A 14220-nucleotide genomic window follows, 5' to 3' on the forward strand; every position below is an offset into this window, starting at 1 on the left:
GTGCCGATCATACTCGCCACTCATAAAGGCGGATAATAAAAATTATTTTAATCTAATTAATTAATTTTTATAAAAATTAAAAAAACACTAAATAGCAATTCCTTGTTTATATATTATATTATTAGTTCTTAATCTTTGCTTCCCGTATTTAACTTTATAAATTTATAATTTTTCTTTTAAAAATAATAAATTTAATGTAAATAATAAAAAAAGAAAAAAAACAATAGAAGTTGAATAATGTTAATTAAGTATACAAATTTTTAAATAAAACCGGGACCGAGTACGGGACCGAGTACGTGACCAGTACGGGACCGAGTACGGGACCAGTACGGGACCGAGTACGGGACCAGTACGGGACCGAGTACATATATCCAGGGCGAGCTTAGCGAAAATTGTATGCTATATCATTAAGGCTGCTATAGGAATCATTTGTTGCAAACCATATTGAATGAAAATTTGTCATTCGTTTAATAACAACAACCACAAAATAATTTGTTAGATTATATACATTGATATACTTATATTTCAGTTATCCAAAAATTCAAAAATGTATGTACAAGGTGAAACAATATATAAATTAAAAAGCTTGCTCAAGTAAATCAATCGCAGATTTTAAAAGCTTTGACTTGGGTTTGCATGGAAGTTTTCTTTGACCAGTAATAAATGGATCAGAGCTCAAAAGAAGTCTGTTCAAAAAGTCCGTATTTGTCAGTACTGTTGATATTTTTCGCGTATGTCTCAACTTAAACAATTTGATGTCCCTATTTTTTGCCTGTGTAGCTTCTTCGGAATGTTTTCCAATAGACACTGAGCAATTTTTTATTATGTAATAAAACTGTGCACTTTGGGGGGGAGGTAGTACCAAGGATATTTTTCAATCAGAAGTTTTGTGGTATCTAGACCATAGTCTCTGAATTTTGACGGATTTATTTTGTAACAAAATTAAAACAATATAGAAAACATAGATTATACTCACATTGGGGGGTTTTGGGGGGAACATAACTAAAACTTTAGCTAAACATAGAAAATACGTTCACAAAATACACAAAATAATTAGTTCAATCAAAATATTTTCACAGGACAAAATTACATGCAAGTTTATTATAAATAACAACATAAAAAAACAATACCTTTAACTTTAAAATCCATTTTAAATCAATTTAATCGGAGCCCAATAGCAAACGTTTGACAACTTCAAAGTACAATTTTATTTTGAAAATAGCTGACACGTATTCACGACTTTGAGGAATTTTTCTGAGAGTCCCGTTACATATCTAGCAAAAACCGATTTGCCACTTAGAAGTTTGAACTTTTTAGAGACAGTTGGCAAATACTTTGCAAAAGTTTGGTGTGATGGATTTTTTGATTTTTGGCCTATGGGGCAATGTATGGAACAATTGTAAAGACACAATTTGAAGAACTTATTTTCTTTGCATATTTTTTAGCGGCTTTAATTATTCTTTTAGACATTCATATTACAGAAAGCGTGTGCATATTTGTTTTCCTCAACCTGAATTTATTCATTAATCTGAATTAGTTTTAATATCAACTTGCGAATTCCGAAACACATATGTAGGTTCTAGTTACAAATCGAGCTATATGGTATTTGATAGTACTTAAGTCCTAATTTATCGTTTACCTCTATTAAAATAAAGTGCCTTACCGAACCTAACTCTACACTCATATAATATTTTATAATATAATATTTAGCAACAATCATCGGAATCAAACAGATTGGACTGTCAGAAAGAAGGCTGAGATTTTTAGCAGCAAGACCACAAGAGACAGCGATTTTCGCCTGAAAGATGACATTAATTTTTTCTATTTCATGTTATTTTCATGCCTTCAAAAAAATGAAATTGAACTAGCAGAACAAAAAGCTTCTTATATGTTAATAACTAAACTACTAAAATCTTCGTTTTTTTTCTCCTAAGAAGTCCATCTTAACCCAAAATTGATTCATATTTCATCTTTTAGAGCATTCAAAATATAGTCCATAAAAAATATATACCTTTAAGGCTATATGTGGATATTATTTCGTATTTCAATGCAGGAACCTCCTCCATTGTTGTTTCCCAAACATTTTAAGGTGTGTTCCATATCCAGTAAACTGTCTAAGAAATGATATGATATGATATGATCGTGCTCATAAGAAATAAATATTTGGTTTGTGGTATACAGACAACAGTCCATTACGCCTTTTTATATTTAAACGATTCAGTTAGTAATAGTAGCTTAAGTCTATTTCGTAATTTATCCAACTAAAACCATATATATTCCAATTATATATTCCGATCGAAAATCAGCGATGCGGCCACCCATCAGTGACCATTGCCGTTGGTGGCCAGCTTGGCGGACCCATTGGTGTGTCCATTGGCATGGAGCTTCTTTCCATTGGTGACCGATTCCACGGAGCAGGGCTGGCCCAGGATCTTGACCCTCTTTAGAGGCGGCTCATTTGTGATGGTGGAAAAGTCGAACTGAGAACATAGAAGGAATCGAGGATATTATGTATCCCAATGATTGCTTTTGACTTGATCTTGCTTACCCGCTGCTCCAGGGTCATGTGTGAGATGGGCGGCAGACCAATGCAGCCACGCAGGATATTCTCGATGGCGGCGCGCTGGCGGAAGAGCGAGTTGACCACCTGGGAACCCTGGGGCACCAGGGGAGCCTTGCACAGATAGCTCAGCAGGGAAAGGACTGGCTTGAAGGGAACCCATGGGGCGGATTCCTTCTCCGCACTGCGCAGCTGGATGCGAGTGCTCAGCTCGCCGAGAATAACCAGGTCCAGAATGAGCGGGGTGGCCAGCAGCGAGTCCTCGCAGGTGTTGTGGATCACCAGGGTATTGTGGCCGCCCATCATGATCTCCGATGTGTACTCATCCATGGCCCGCTTGCTGTCGCCCACATAGGGCACGTACTTGATTACCACGACGTGGTCGGGGTGCTCATCGGGTCCGTACAACAGCCTGTTGGAGGCAACCATGTCGTCCACCACGTTGCTCTTGGAAATCTGTCATGAGAAGGGGTTATTATTAATAAGAGAATGAATCCCGGAAACGGGCTGGACTCTTACCTCCTTGGAGCGGAACTGCTGGGGAGCGGACAAGTTCTTGCCATCGTTGTTGCCCAGATGGTTGTAACTGGCAATGGACACCGGCTTGATACCAGCTCCCACCAAGAAATCCACCAACACGCTCTTGATCTTGGTCTGGCCGGACTTGAAGTCATCGCCGGCAATGAAAACATTCTTCTCCTCGGCCAGCTGGATCAGTCCGGGCACAAAGGTGTTCTGCGGCGAGCCGTTGATGTAGGTGCACTGTGGGAGTGGATACATGGTGGATTAGGTAATTAGTCTTGCTTATCAATAGAATGGAGGAGAATAACTTACCCCCTCGGCGATGCTGGCCATTGCAAAGATCGTGGAGGGTGACACCTCCGAGTGGTTGGCCTTCAGGGAGGCGATGAGCTCCTGGCTGGTGGTGTTCAGGCCAGGCTGGACATCCGCGAAGCGCTCCGTGTTGGCAGTCCAGAGGACGATGACTGAATCGGCGCCACTGCGCTCGCGGAAGTCGCGGATATCCTTTCGGATCTGCTCGTACTGCTCCAGACGAGTGCCACGGATCACGTTGTCAGCCCGATCCGACTGGTTGGCCGCGATGAAGTCCGGGTCGTAGATGGATGGACGTGGGCGCAACTGAGCCAGCTGATCGTAGATCTGATCCTGCAGAGCCACGTCCAGGACCTCGGCCCTGCGCATGGCGTCACCCAAATGGAGGCCACTGATGTCCCAGCCGTCCACGACAATGTTGTCGGGCTCCACCATGGGCAGCAGCTCCTTCATGGGCACGTACACGTCGCCGCCGGCCTCGTCGGATCCAATGAAGACGGTGGACGCCTGGGTAATGGAGCCATACCAGTTGGCCTCCTGGACGCCCGTCCGCTTGCGCCACTTCAGCTGGCGGCGATTGGCCTCCAGGGCGGCGGTCAGCGTGGATCCGTTGTTGCCACCCCATCCCACCAGCATCACGCCCAGCTTGGGCACATGGCGACCCGTCCGTATCTTCAGCGCCGTCGTCTGGGGGTGCACCTGCAAGATCGGTGGGAGATTAGAGCCGATAAGCAGGAGGAATGGCACAACCCGTTTGGTCTTATTATAGGTCCGGCCACCTTATCGATATTCCACATTAGCCACCCAAGTCAGGTAGCAGCATAAATTATGATCACGCGATTTCTGGGAAGCAAACCTGAAATTCACCCCTTCTTAATGTTGCCAAGGGGGATATCTGCGACTGGGTGCTCTTGGCAACACAACGATTTGATTCCATGGAACCAAAAACCTATCTTATGTTAGTTACAATATGATATACATAGGTGTAAGTGAACTATGTGAAGTACTAAAGTACCCAGGAAAATGGTATCATATAAGCATACAAAGGTACAATGAATTTTCTTACAAAAAATTTCACGAAATCTCTATGGTCTGAAATAGTTACATACATATGTAATGTTATGTGTTTTAATTGATGAAACTTCGTTACTAAACTGATATCACATCATGTGACACATGCAATATTTACACGTAAGAGGTATCGCACGGTCGTATAACCGCATTTGAATGTTGTTGATTTGGGCAGTTCTTGCTCGATATCTGTTTTTGCCGAGTCAACGCGCTCTTTGATTTGAACCACAAACATGCCATATAGTATAAACTGATGAATAAGTAATGATAATGATGATGATGATGATTGCAATAATAATTTGGGAACGTGTTGGTCCAAAGTCCGATAACAAGATGTCCATATGCCGGCCGGCGAAATTATCACTTCACTTCAGCCGGCTAAGAGAGGCGCTCTCTCTCTCTTTACGTCAGTTGCTCTCTTCGCGGGCATCGCCTGACAGTGACCTTGAGGCGCAGCAAGTGTCCGTGGGCGGAGGGAGATGGGTGATGGGTGAGATGGGTGGAGTGTATTGTTTGCAGGCGGTGTAAACAGAGCACGTACCGCGACCACAATCACTTGGAAAAATGGGCTATTGGGTTTCGAGTCGGGTGCACCAGCTCCATCCCTATTTGTTTAGGTGCCATTTGAGCGGGCGAAAAGGCGCCTGCGCACAGAATCACGCCACCCACGCTCGGTCCGGAATAGTGACGAGATATCTATCGGCCGTATTTGTCGTCAGCTGTTCCGCTGAGCAATCAATAAATTGAACTGTAACGCCCCGCCCGTGTGAGTGCGAGTGGATGGGAGGCCGGCCCTCTTATCGCTATTTTTGTTATTCGGCGATTCCGGGGAGTGGTCCCTATGGACTCCGAGAATTCGGCACAGCTCGGTCCTTTGCTGGATAATGGAAAGTTTCAGTGGGCCAACACGCAGAGAAATTAGTTGCCACATTAACGCTTATATTGGTAGCAAGTTTCACTTAATTATGCTATAATGAGCTATCTCTTAGTTAAGATTTTAAATTGATTGTGCTTGATTGTTTAAGTAATAGTATTAAATCACATTAACATGGTTCAATGGCTTTTTGATTAAGTTCCTAATTTGAACATTGCTTGTTTTAAATTTAAATTTAAATGTTCAAAATTCAGTGTTGTAAAATAGAATGCAATTGGTCTTAGGTGGGCAATGCTTAACTCGAAACAAAATAAACCACTATTTCATCATCCAGGTGAGGATTATTATTCTCCCAGTGCAGGCGAGTGCGCATTTGAGCGGGAGAGCATATCCATCCCGTCTGTTGGAAAAGTTCAATGTGAAGGTCAGCCGGAAAATGGCTGTTCGCACCACATTCGATATCAATATCGTTCAAGTGGGTGATGCTCCCGATCAACTAAAGACTTTGGTTCGGAAAGCAATCCCCTGAAGATTGGACCTACCTGGAGCTGTCCATCGGCGGTGCGCTTCACATGGGATGTCTGGTAATCGTAGTCGGTTGTGATGAACTCATCATCCACCTGCACTTTCGGCGAGATTACCTCCAGGGTTGAGTTATTGGTGGGCTTCATTCTGGGATGTTTTTGCTAACACACTTGCCAATTAGCGCGTTTCAATGTGCTCGTTTCTGGAATTCCTGGCTTCTGGAGAGAAGACTGCGATGTGGTCGAGGCAAAGGTTCGCGGCGAATGACTCGGTTGAGTGGAAATCGGGCCGCTTTTATGGACTCCCGCGGGCAGAGGCGCACTCTCTTCTTCCGCGACTCATGTACGATATGTGCATATACTCTCCACAAACGCTCTGCGGCGCACTTATAGGAACCAGATGATATCGGAAATTTTCCGGCAAGCGTGGGATTTCACAACGAGCATCACGTAGTCCTTCTGTCCGCCTCTTTCCAGCCGTGGATCTTAGTACACCTATTTACATAATTCATTGATTGCCCAATTGAGTTCGAATTCGTGGAAAATACATCTTGGAATTTCCCACTTGCTCTTATCTCAAATGATTTGTAACAAAATCGTATAGATTTCGTAAAATTCGGAACGGAAATCAGAAATACATTCTTAAGAAAAGAATATTTACAAATCCATTATAATAGCTAGTCAATTCTAGGCCATTATCAAAAGAAAGTAATTCAAAAATCCTTTATAAGAACTAATCGAGTCTAGGAATATTTAAGATTTTTTAAACAGTGGATGTGATTTTAATCTTTATTTTAAAACGTTGGTAACATTTAATGTTTAAAAATATTTCCGAACAAGGTTATTGGCAATAGAATATTTATATTCTTGATCAGGACCGCTATCGTAGTCAATCTGGAAATGTCCGTATGAGTGTCCGTTTGTCTGTCCGTATGATCACCTGAACTATAGAAGCTAGAAAGTACAGATTAAGCATGCATTCTGGTGACGCCACCTCTGGCCACGCCTACTTCGTGGGATTTTACTTGCCGACTTTTATCAGTATGTCAAAAAGTTCTACAATTTTCCCTTGCATACCCACTAGCTTAGTAACTGGTATCTGATAGTCGAGGAGATCGAATATAGCTTCTCTCTTGATTTTATATTTTATATTTATACATAGATACAATTCTTTACTGACCGATGAGGTACGGATATGAATGTCCTCCATTAGGTTTAATAGCTCCCTTAGCCTCCCTACATCATTACATCATCATAATTATAAGCAATTTCAAAAAATCTCAGTACCATCTGTTCGATTGGAACTGCATACATGCATGAGTAGAATTCAATTTTCCGGTACCATTTAGCTTAGTCTTCCCGTGAGAGCAGGCAGAAGGCTTCGTCGAATCTTCTGGAAGCCAGATGTAAGCGAAACTTCTCAAAACTTTCCATTATTGCAGCCAATTGAGTGCGAAGGGAGCTCGAATTACTATTTGTTGATCAATCAATGCAGTGGGCCGGTCCGTTTGCACTGCAGATCAAGAAGGTTCCATACCGAATTGCTACGCTGGAGCAATCAGCAGACCGGGCACCGGGCACATGCTGCAGTGGGTGTGGGCGTGGGCGTCTCGTTTCCCTCACATGCAACTCTATCGCCGGCTCAAGTCTGACACGTAGTTCCAGAAAAAAAGCAACGACCAAGTACGCGGTATCAGTCCGTATCCATTTCCTGCTGGGGGGACACCCTTTGGACGAAATGTTTGCACTTGTATCAAATAAATGTATTTCGTGATTGCAAAGCGACCTTGAACTTGAGTAGCAAATACTTAAAGTATTCGAATATCTTAAACAAGGGTACAATAACATCAAATAAAGGATAATATTTTACACTGGTGCTTAGGTGCTAAACGATACAATTTTTGGGATCAGCAAGTGTTAAAGAATGGTTGGGTTGCTTTCGAACTTGAAATATATGTATTTATGTAGATACTGGCGGGGTCAGTATACGATACGTCTAACATTATGTACACTTATGTAAATTTCACTAAAAAGAGTAACTAAATCACGGTGATCACAATCTAATAAACACAACACTTTTGCAAACATAGAAACAAAGAGAATAAAGTGCGAAAATGCAAATGGAATCGAATGAGTATGCACTTATTTCTAATACTGAACTAGTTGTCCAAAAACTCCCACTCGCTGGAGGTGTTTGAGTCACTGGTGGCTGGCGTTTCCTTGCGGATCGCCAGTGGATCGCCAGCCCGCCTAAAATCGGGTAGGAAGCTGGTGTACTCCTCCTCATCCCTGTTCTCTTCCAACTTCAGAGTCGGCTTTGGCTGGCTCATGACGAACTTAAGCGGAGCCATCTTACGCTTGGAGACGCCAAATGACCGTATCCCATCTACGGGCTCGCCTACATGATAATCATCTGCTGGGTTGGTTGGATTTTCCCGCGAACTCGTTTGGACACTGGCCTCTTCCAGGTGCGTGGGATAGCACCTGATCAGCGGGTCGCTTAGTTGGGGGGTCTGAGCCTGGACAGCATGAAGCTCCTCCTGCGACAACGGGGCTAGATGCACCTCGGGCAGATCTAGCTCGGCGGCCAGGGTCTTAGCCTTTTCCGCAACGGTCTTCTGCAAGGTGGTGGGACTTAGCGCATCGGGCAGATGCTGAAGAAAGGCTGTCTTCATGTCCAGTGGAGAGGCCAGACCATTGCTAAGGGTAGCCATGTTAATATCAAATATAAAGTGAAATACATATGATTTACTTACTTCTCCATTTGGCAGTAGCTCGCCTCCATTAGAGTGGCGGCATTGGTAAGCGGCAGCCGATGCTCATGGGTCTCATGGCCAATCTCAACAATTCCCACACCACTGACCTCGGGCGGTTTGCCTACGGATGTCTTGCGGGTGGTGTGAACAATGGACTGCTCGAAGTCCATTTCTCCGATGCGGCGGAAGATATCCAAGCGGCGATTTTGTTGAGTCAGTGGCGACTCCACAGCTATTTCGATGGGCACATTCAGGTTCAGTTGCTCCCCCGGTGAAAGCTCGAAACACTCCTCTGCGTTTTGAAGAAGGGGCTCCGCATGGAGCTCCATCGGCGACTCCAACTGTGATAGGTGCGATCCTAGAACCGGAACTGGAGGCGGCATCAGGGGATTGAAGATGACTTTGGCCGTCTTGTTTGGTGGTTCCGGCAACGGAGCTAGACGCAGCAATGTGCGATTGCCCTCCAGCACGAAGATCTCTTTGCCACAGACGCAGAAATCAAGGATCTTCCGGAATCCTCGCGCAACGGCTTCTACTTTGAGTCTCTCCAAGTTGAGTATGTACAGGGTTGCATCGTCGTGTGTTACCAGTAGTGAGTCGTGGCCATCGTAGAGATATAGTTGCCGGAAGTTGCTGCTGGCCACGTAGCCCGCATCGCCATCTGCCAGTCCAGAAGGTCTAGTCGAAGATGTGGACGCAGTCGTGTGGTGGGTACTGGACGGCTCACTGCGCTGCTTGGGATTCAGAATAGGTATTTCCCAGGTGGGACTGCGCAGAACGGCATCTCGGAATAACACTGTTTTGGACACATTTCCCGCGGCGTCTGCCACCCAGAAGCGCAGGCCAGGACGTCCGCAGACTAGTTGCGGCTTATTTGCTTCCTGCTTCTTCAGAAAGATGGCCCCGCAGTCGATGAGCTGCTTGCGATCCTTTTTTCCCACCTGGGTGATGTTCCACTGCGAGGTTTGAGCGTCCAGCTGGCATACGATGCAACGGTAGAGGGTGGCCACCAGTAGGTGGCTCTGCCGCACGCTAAGCTGTACGATCTCGTATGCCTCGCTCAAGATCTCCACCGATTTGCTGAGGTGCTGCATTCAACGGTCACAATAAGCAATTGCTTAATTTAAACATTTAAATATAAAGGATGGCTCCTTACCGCCTGGTAATCAAGCTCCGTGAGCACCACCACTCCCTGGCGATCGCCGGAGTAGAGCTTCATCCCGTTTTTGGACCACTCGCAGCAGCTTATCACGCACTTGTGCAGATCCCGGATAGTGTACCGCTCAATAGGCCGACTCTTGGTGCAAGGAGCCACCAAATCGAGGTCCCGTGGCAGCTCCTTCTGTATCTGGAAGATGCTCACCTGCCCGTTGGCGCACCCAGCTGCAACCATGTACTCCACGGAGTTGACAACCCGCACGAACGTTATCCGAGTGGCCACCTTTAAGGGGAAGGGGTAGAGCGACGTTGAGTTAATGGGGGAACCACACGCACGCCCGGGGAACGAGAATGAGTCATCATGAAGCATACCTCCGCCTTTAGCTTCTGCATCTCTCCCGTGTGGCGATTATACCAGAACACGATGCCCGCGTCGCTGCCCACGGCCAGGAACTCCTCGGTGGCGTCCACACAGGTCAGGTTGAGATTTGCCGGAAAGAATCCGCGCTGCAGGCGCGCCGGAATCCGCTCGATGACCTCCGTGAGCGGCGCCCACTCCCGGATGGAGCACAACTCCTTGCTGCTGGCCATGTCCTTGCTGGGGGAAATTGCGCCTCAGGACGGGGACTTCCGGATTTCGCAGTTCTCTCCTTTTATCGGTGTTTCCTTTTTGCTCTGGCTCAACACAACAATCAACAAAACCGAGCTGCTGGCATCTGGCAACGCCCGCTATATACATAAAAGTGGGCAGCTCTATTGGGCGGGTCATTTAAAAATGCGAGCTTCCACAATAACTTTGATGCTTATTTGTAAATTTACTGAAAATATTGCACATAGAAAGATAACATATAACGAATTTCTATTTGATTCAAGATGTCTAACGAATGTATACAGATCGTTGATTTGCTCAACGAGCTGGACTGGAACTATACAATCTAAGCTAACATGTTTATGGTTCGGTAATTACTTTATCCAGGTCGACCAAATATGAATAACGAATTTGCAGCAGCTTGGCTCAACGTGGACTTTTGAATTCACCGCCAAACGTTCTGAATATATTTCGAGCATCTGCCAGCCCTGGAAATCAGCTGTTGCTGGCGGGATCAATTTAGGGAGTGTATTGTTAATTGTTTTTGTTTTACTTGCATTAAGATTAACGGACGAGGATGCGGAAATACCAGCAGCTGGTGCTGCTGCTCATCTCCTGCCTCAGCGTGAGCATCCTGCTGATGTACAAGACCGAGAACAATCGCCTCAAGTACGTGCTCAAGTACGTAAACTTCTTCGGACGCAACGATGCCGCTGTCCTCCGGCGCCTGGAGAACGGAACCAAGGAGGACCGAGCGCAGTTGCTGTGGCGCCCTCTGCCCGTGTGGCAGGTGATCGGAGACTCCTTCCATGCCTACTCCGCCTTCTGGATGCGCAACGAACTGGTGGCCGGCGGCGAAGCCCACGTTCTGGTGGTCGGAAAAAAGGGAGCAGTGGTCGACTTCCGCTGCAGCCTGGACCTTCTGGGCGGACGCAGTGTGCAGGGGAAGTTTCGTTTTCAGAGGGACTCCATTGAGAGCCTTGTAGATGACAAGTCTTCCAACTTCACCAGCTATCACTTCTTCTGCCAGGTGAGCCGCGATTTCGGACAGCCCGGCAGTGTCTCCTTCACGGACATAACAACCACCAGGAGTCCAGTGAAGCTGCGTCTGCGGAACCTTAAACCAGCGAGCAAGAAGAGCGACGGCAAGGTGGTAGCTGTAGCGCACCGTCTACCAGCCACCATTTGCGTTGATCTCGTTGGCTTCAACATGACCTCCAAGTTCGCACGTAGTGAAAATGCATTGCTGCAGTTCTTCCTGTTCCACCAGGCCATGGGAATAGACCATTTCCTGGTCTACAACCACGATGAACTGCCCGAGGAAGTGCTTCACCTGTTGGAGCGCACCAACATCCATCTGTATGGCCTGCCGTTTAACTTTCCCTTCCAGCAGACCAACGGCACACGTTCGCGGATCCACCAACTATTACTCACGGATTGCCTGCTGCGAAATGTGAACCACGCCGGCTTCACCCTTCTACTTCGCCCCAACGAGCTGTTCTTCCCCAACTCAAAGTTCTCTGGGGACCATGCGAAGGGATCGCTCCAGCAGCAGCTGCGACACTTCTCCTCCGAGATCACGCGCTTTGAACTCGCAACCATGTCCGTGTGCTTCGATGAGAGGAAGAAACTGTTACCTGACAACGTTCAGTACGACCCGGAGCGAAGATCTGAGTTCAAAACATTGCTGAATCGCCTGGAACTGCCGCCGGCACAGCTCTTGGCCAGTACATCCGATGTGGAACTATCGTTATCAACCGGATTCGTGCACCGCTACGTGGACTGCGACCATGTGGGCAGCGATGGCCTGCACGACTGGCGGAACGCAGTTCGCGAGGACTTTATGGAGCACATCAACGTGCTCCGCAACGAGGTGGAGCTACTCATCTAGGAGCGTACGTTTAGGTTGAGATTTAAATACATGTAGTTTTGAGAGATTACTTGACTGCCATAAAGAGAATACAAGTAAGCACACAACTTTGGTATATTGTATATATCGTAGATAATTATAGGCATCGGATCGGACCGAATAGGTTTCCCGACTTCACCAAATCCAGTTTTATTTCATAGGTTGTTGCCCCCATCGCTGAGAGCGCATATACGCGTACTTATAGTTAGTTACTTGAGGCGCTGCATGAGAGCCGCGTTCTTGAGGCCAGCCTTCTCGATGGTGGAATTGTCGTCGCTCAGCTCGCGAGTGGGGAACGAGGACACCAGGATGAAGTTACTAGTTGAGTACTGAGGGCGTGCACTGCAAAGCGAATTGCGCTTAGGTTAATCACCTGGCTGGGTCGCCGAAATCAGTGACTTACGTTTGGATGAAGCGACGTATGTCGGAGACGGTGTGCGAAAGATTAAACTGCGCAGCTAGACGCGAACCGTCCGCCAGGCGAATCTGCAGCGTAGTGGACGGTGCTTCGGAATTTAAGTTGATGGCATCACGGGCACTGGCCTCCTGGTTGGCAGCTTCGCCGGGCGACAATGCCACTGGCACTGTTGGCGCTTCCGTCACCAAATTGGCCACGGGACTGCCCAGCTTCTGGCCCGATCCCTTAAAAGTCTGCGGAACTGGCTGGCGTTTGAAGTCCTCGTGACGGTGGTCCTCCACATCCACGTTGACCATGCGTCCCATTTCCAGCAGCTCTTGCGGAATTTCCCTAGAAGAGTGTACGTTTGATTATTGGGCGTGAAGTTATACCTCAAAAAAGCTTATTTATACATTTTTTACGGAATGCACATACATACGCTTCTGCTAGCATATTAACAATAGGAATGAGTGCCACTTACCCGCGCATGACAGTCTCTAGGAATTCCTTGTTCTGCGGATCGTCATAGTGACGCAGCTCGCCGCCATCGATGGAGAAGCCCTGGCTCCAGAGCTTTAACACCACCACCGGCTTGTTTTCGCTGGTCGCAGCAGGTTTTTTGGTGCCCACAGCCGTGTGGTCATTATCGGTCATGCCCAGACGCATGCCCTGGCCCCAGACGGCGCCGCCAGATCCTCCGCTGGCACTGCCGCTGCTGGTGGATGGCCCCACCTCTGCGATGTTTTGCTCCTGCGCAGAACGCATCATGTCGGTGAGCTGCTCCCGGAAGTTCTTGCGCTTGGGCGGGCCCAGCACTTGCTGACCGGAGCGATCTGAGCCGCCGGCATAGAAGGCCTGCTGGTCATCGTCACTAGACGACTCCTTCGACATGTCGCTAAGCGTTGCGAATCTGGCGAGGAATTAGAGTTACTACTCATCGCGAACCTTGCAGCTCTTAACGCTTACTTTGGCTTGGCCTTGGTCGCTGCCGGTGCGATGTCCACCGAAGCTGACGAGGTAGCGGTGGCTGCGTCCGCACCAGCAGCGGATGCCGATGCACTTGCTCCGCTACTCGAAGTCGGCTTTGGTTTGGGGTTGTCCGCGTGGCCCACCGTCGGCACCGGAACCGGCAAGTCCGCCTGGGTGCTCCAGTAGTTGCCCAGCGCGTGCTGAAGCCGTAAAATTCGCACAATTATTGAACGCCTTAGAACTTTGTGCATTTGCTGCATCATTGTTGTCGCCGGTTGGGCGAAAGCTCACCTCGATGTCCCAGTCGCAGCTGGACAGGTAGAACCTGGCCACGTTCTCGTCGGTGCCGGTGATCTCAATGAACTGTGCTATCAAATCGCCGCGCGCGGCCATTTTACCTGTGTTTTTAATTTATTTTCAGAAGCAAATGATTGACAAAAAAACGCACACCAGTGTGACCCACAAGAGAAAATGCCTGTGCCGGCCAGTGTGTACCCATATCGATAGGTCGTAAAGCTGCCAGCAGTGTTGACAAGCGAGCGTTTTTCGTCAGCGCTGGTCACACCACTCCACCCGAAT

General features: G+C 47.2%; 4 protein-coding genes across 4 annotated transcripts; 1 reads left to right on the forward strand and 3 right to left on the reverse strand.

Moving 5' to 3' along the window:
• Window positions 1-2162: 2162 nt before the first annotated feature.
• LOC117137132 (inositol-3-phosphate synthase) lies at window positions 2163-6136 on the reverse strand. Its single transcript, XM_033298431.1, has 5 exons — window positions 5882-6136; window positions 3395-4093; window positions 3080-3322; window positions 2549-3016; window positions 2163-2480 (listed from the first exon to the last, which is right to left on the reverse strand). Exons 1-5 carry the CDS (start codon window positions 6008-6010, stop codon window positions 2322-2324), a joined length of 1698 nt encoding a protein of 565 aa, XP_033154322.1. The 5' UTR covers window positions 6011-6136; the 3' UTR covers window positions 2163-2321.
• Window positions 6137-7611: 1475 nt separating this feature from the next.
• On the reverse strand, window positions 7612-10581 carry LOC117137080 (WD repeat-containing protein CG11141). The gene is made up of 4 exons (XM_033298309.1): window positions 10150-10581; window positions 9776-10060; window positions 8620-9707; window positions 7612-8563 (listed from the first exon to the last, which is right to left on the reverse strand). Exons 1-4 carry the CDS (start codon window positions 10366-10368, stop codon window positions 8023-8025), a joined length of 2133 nt encoding a protein of 710 aa, XP_033154200.1. The 5' UTR covers window positions 10369-10581; the 3' UTR covers window positions 7612-8022.
• A 281-nt stretch (window positions 10582-10862) lies between these two features.
• On the forward strand, window positions 10863-12343 carry LOC117135505. Its single transcript, XM_033295736.1, has one exon. The coding sequence runs from the start codon at window positions 10944-10946 to the stop codon at window positions 12255-12257; it is 1314 nt and encodes a 437-aa protein (XP_033151627.1). The 5' UTR covers window positions 10863-10943; the 3' UTR covers window positions 12258-12343.
• Window positions 12344-12351: 8 nt separating this feature from the next.
• Window positions 12352-14115, reverse strand: LOC117135506 (NSFL1 cofactor p47). Its single transcript, XM_033295737.1, has 5 exons — window positions 13933-14115; window positions 13639-13841; window positions 13154-13582; window positions 12679-13023; window positions 12352-12617 (listed from the first exon to the last, which is right to left on the reverse strand). The coding sequence occupies exons 1-5, from the start codon at window positions 14032-14034 to the stop codon at window positions 12485-12487; spliced, it is 1212 nt and encodes a 403-aa protein (XP_033151628.1). The 5' UTR covers window positions 14035-14115; the 3' UTR covers window positions 12352-12484.
• Between the last annotated feature and the right edge of the window lie 105 nt (window positions 14116-14220).

Source organism: Drosophila mauritiana, chromosome 2R (genome assembly GCF_004382145.1).
Source record: "Drosophila mauritiana strain mau12 chromosome 2R, ASM438214v1, whole genome shotgun sequence".
In the NCBI taxonomy this organism is placed as follows: Eukaryota; Metazoa; Arthropoda; class Insecta; order Diptera; family Drosophilidae; genus Drosophila; species Drosophila mauritiana.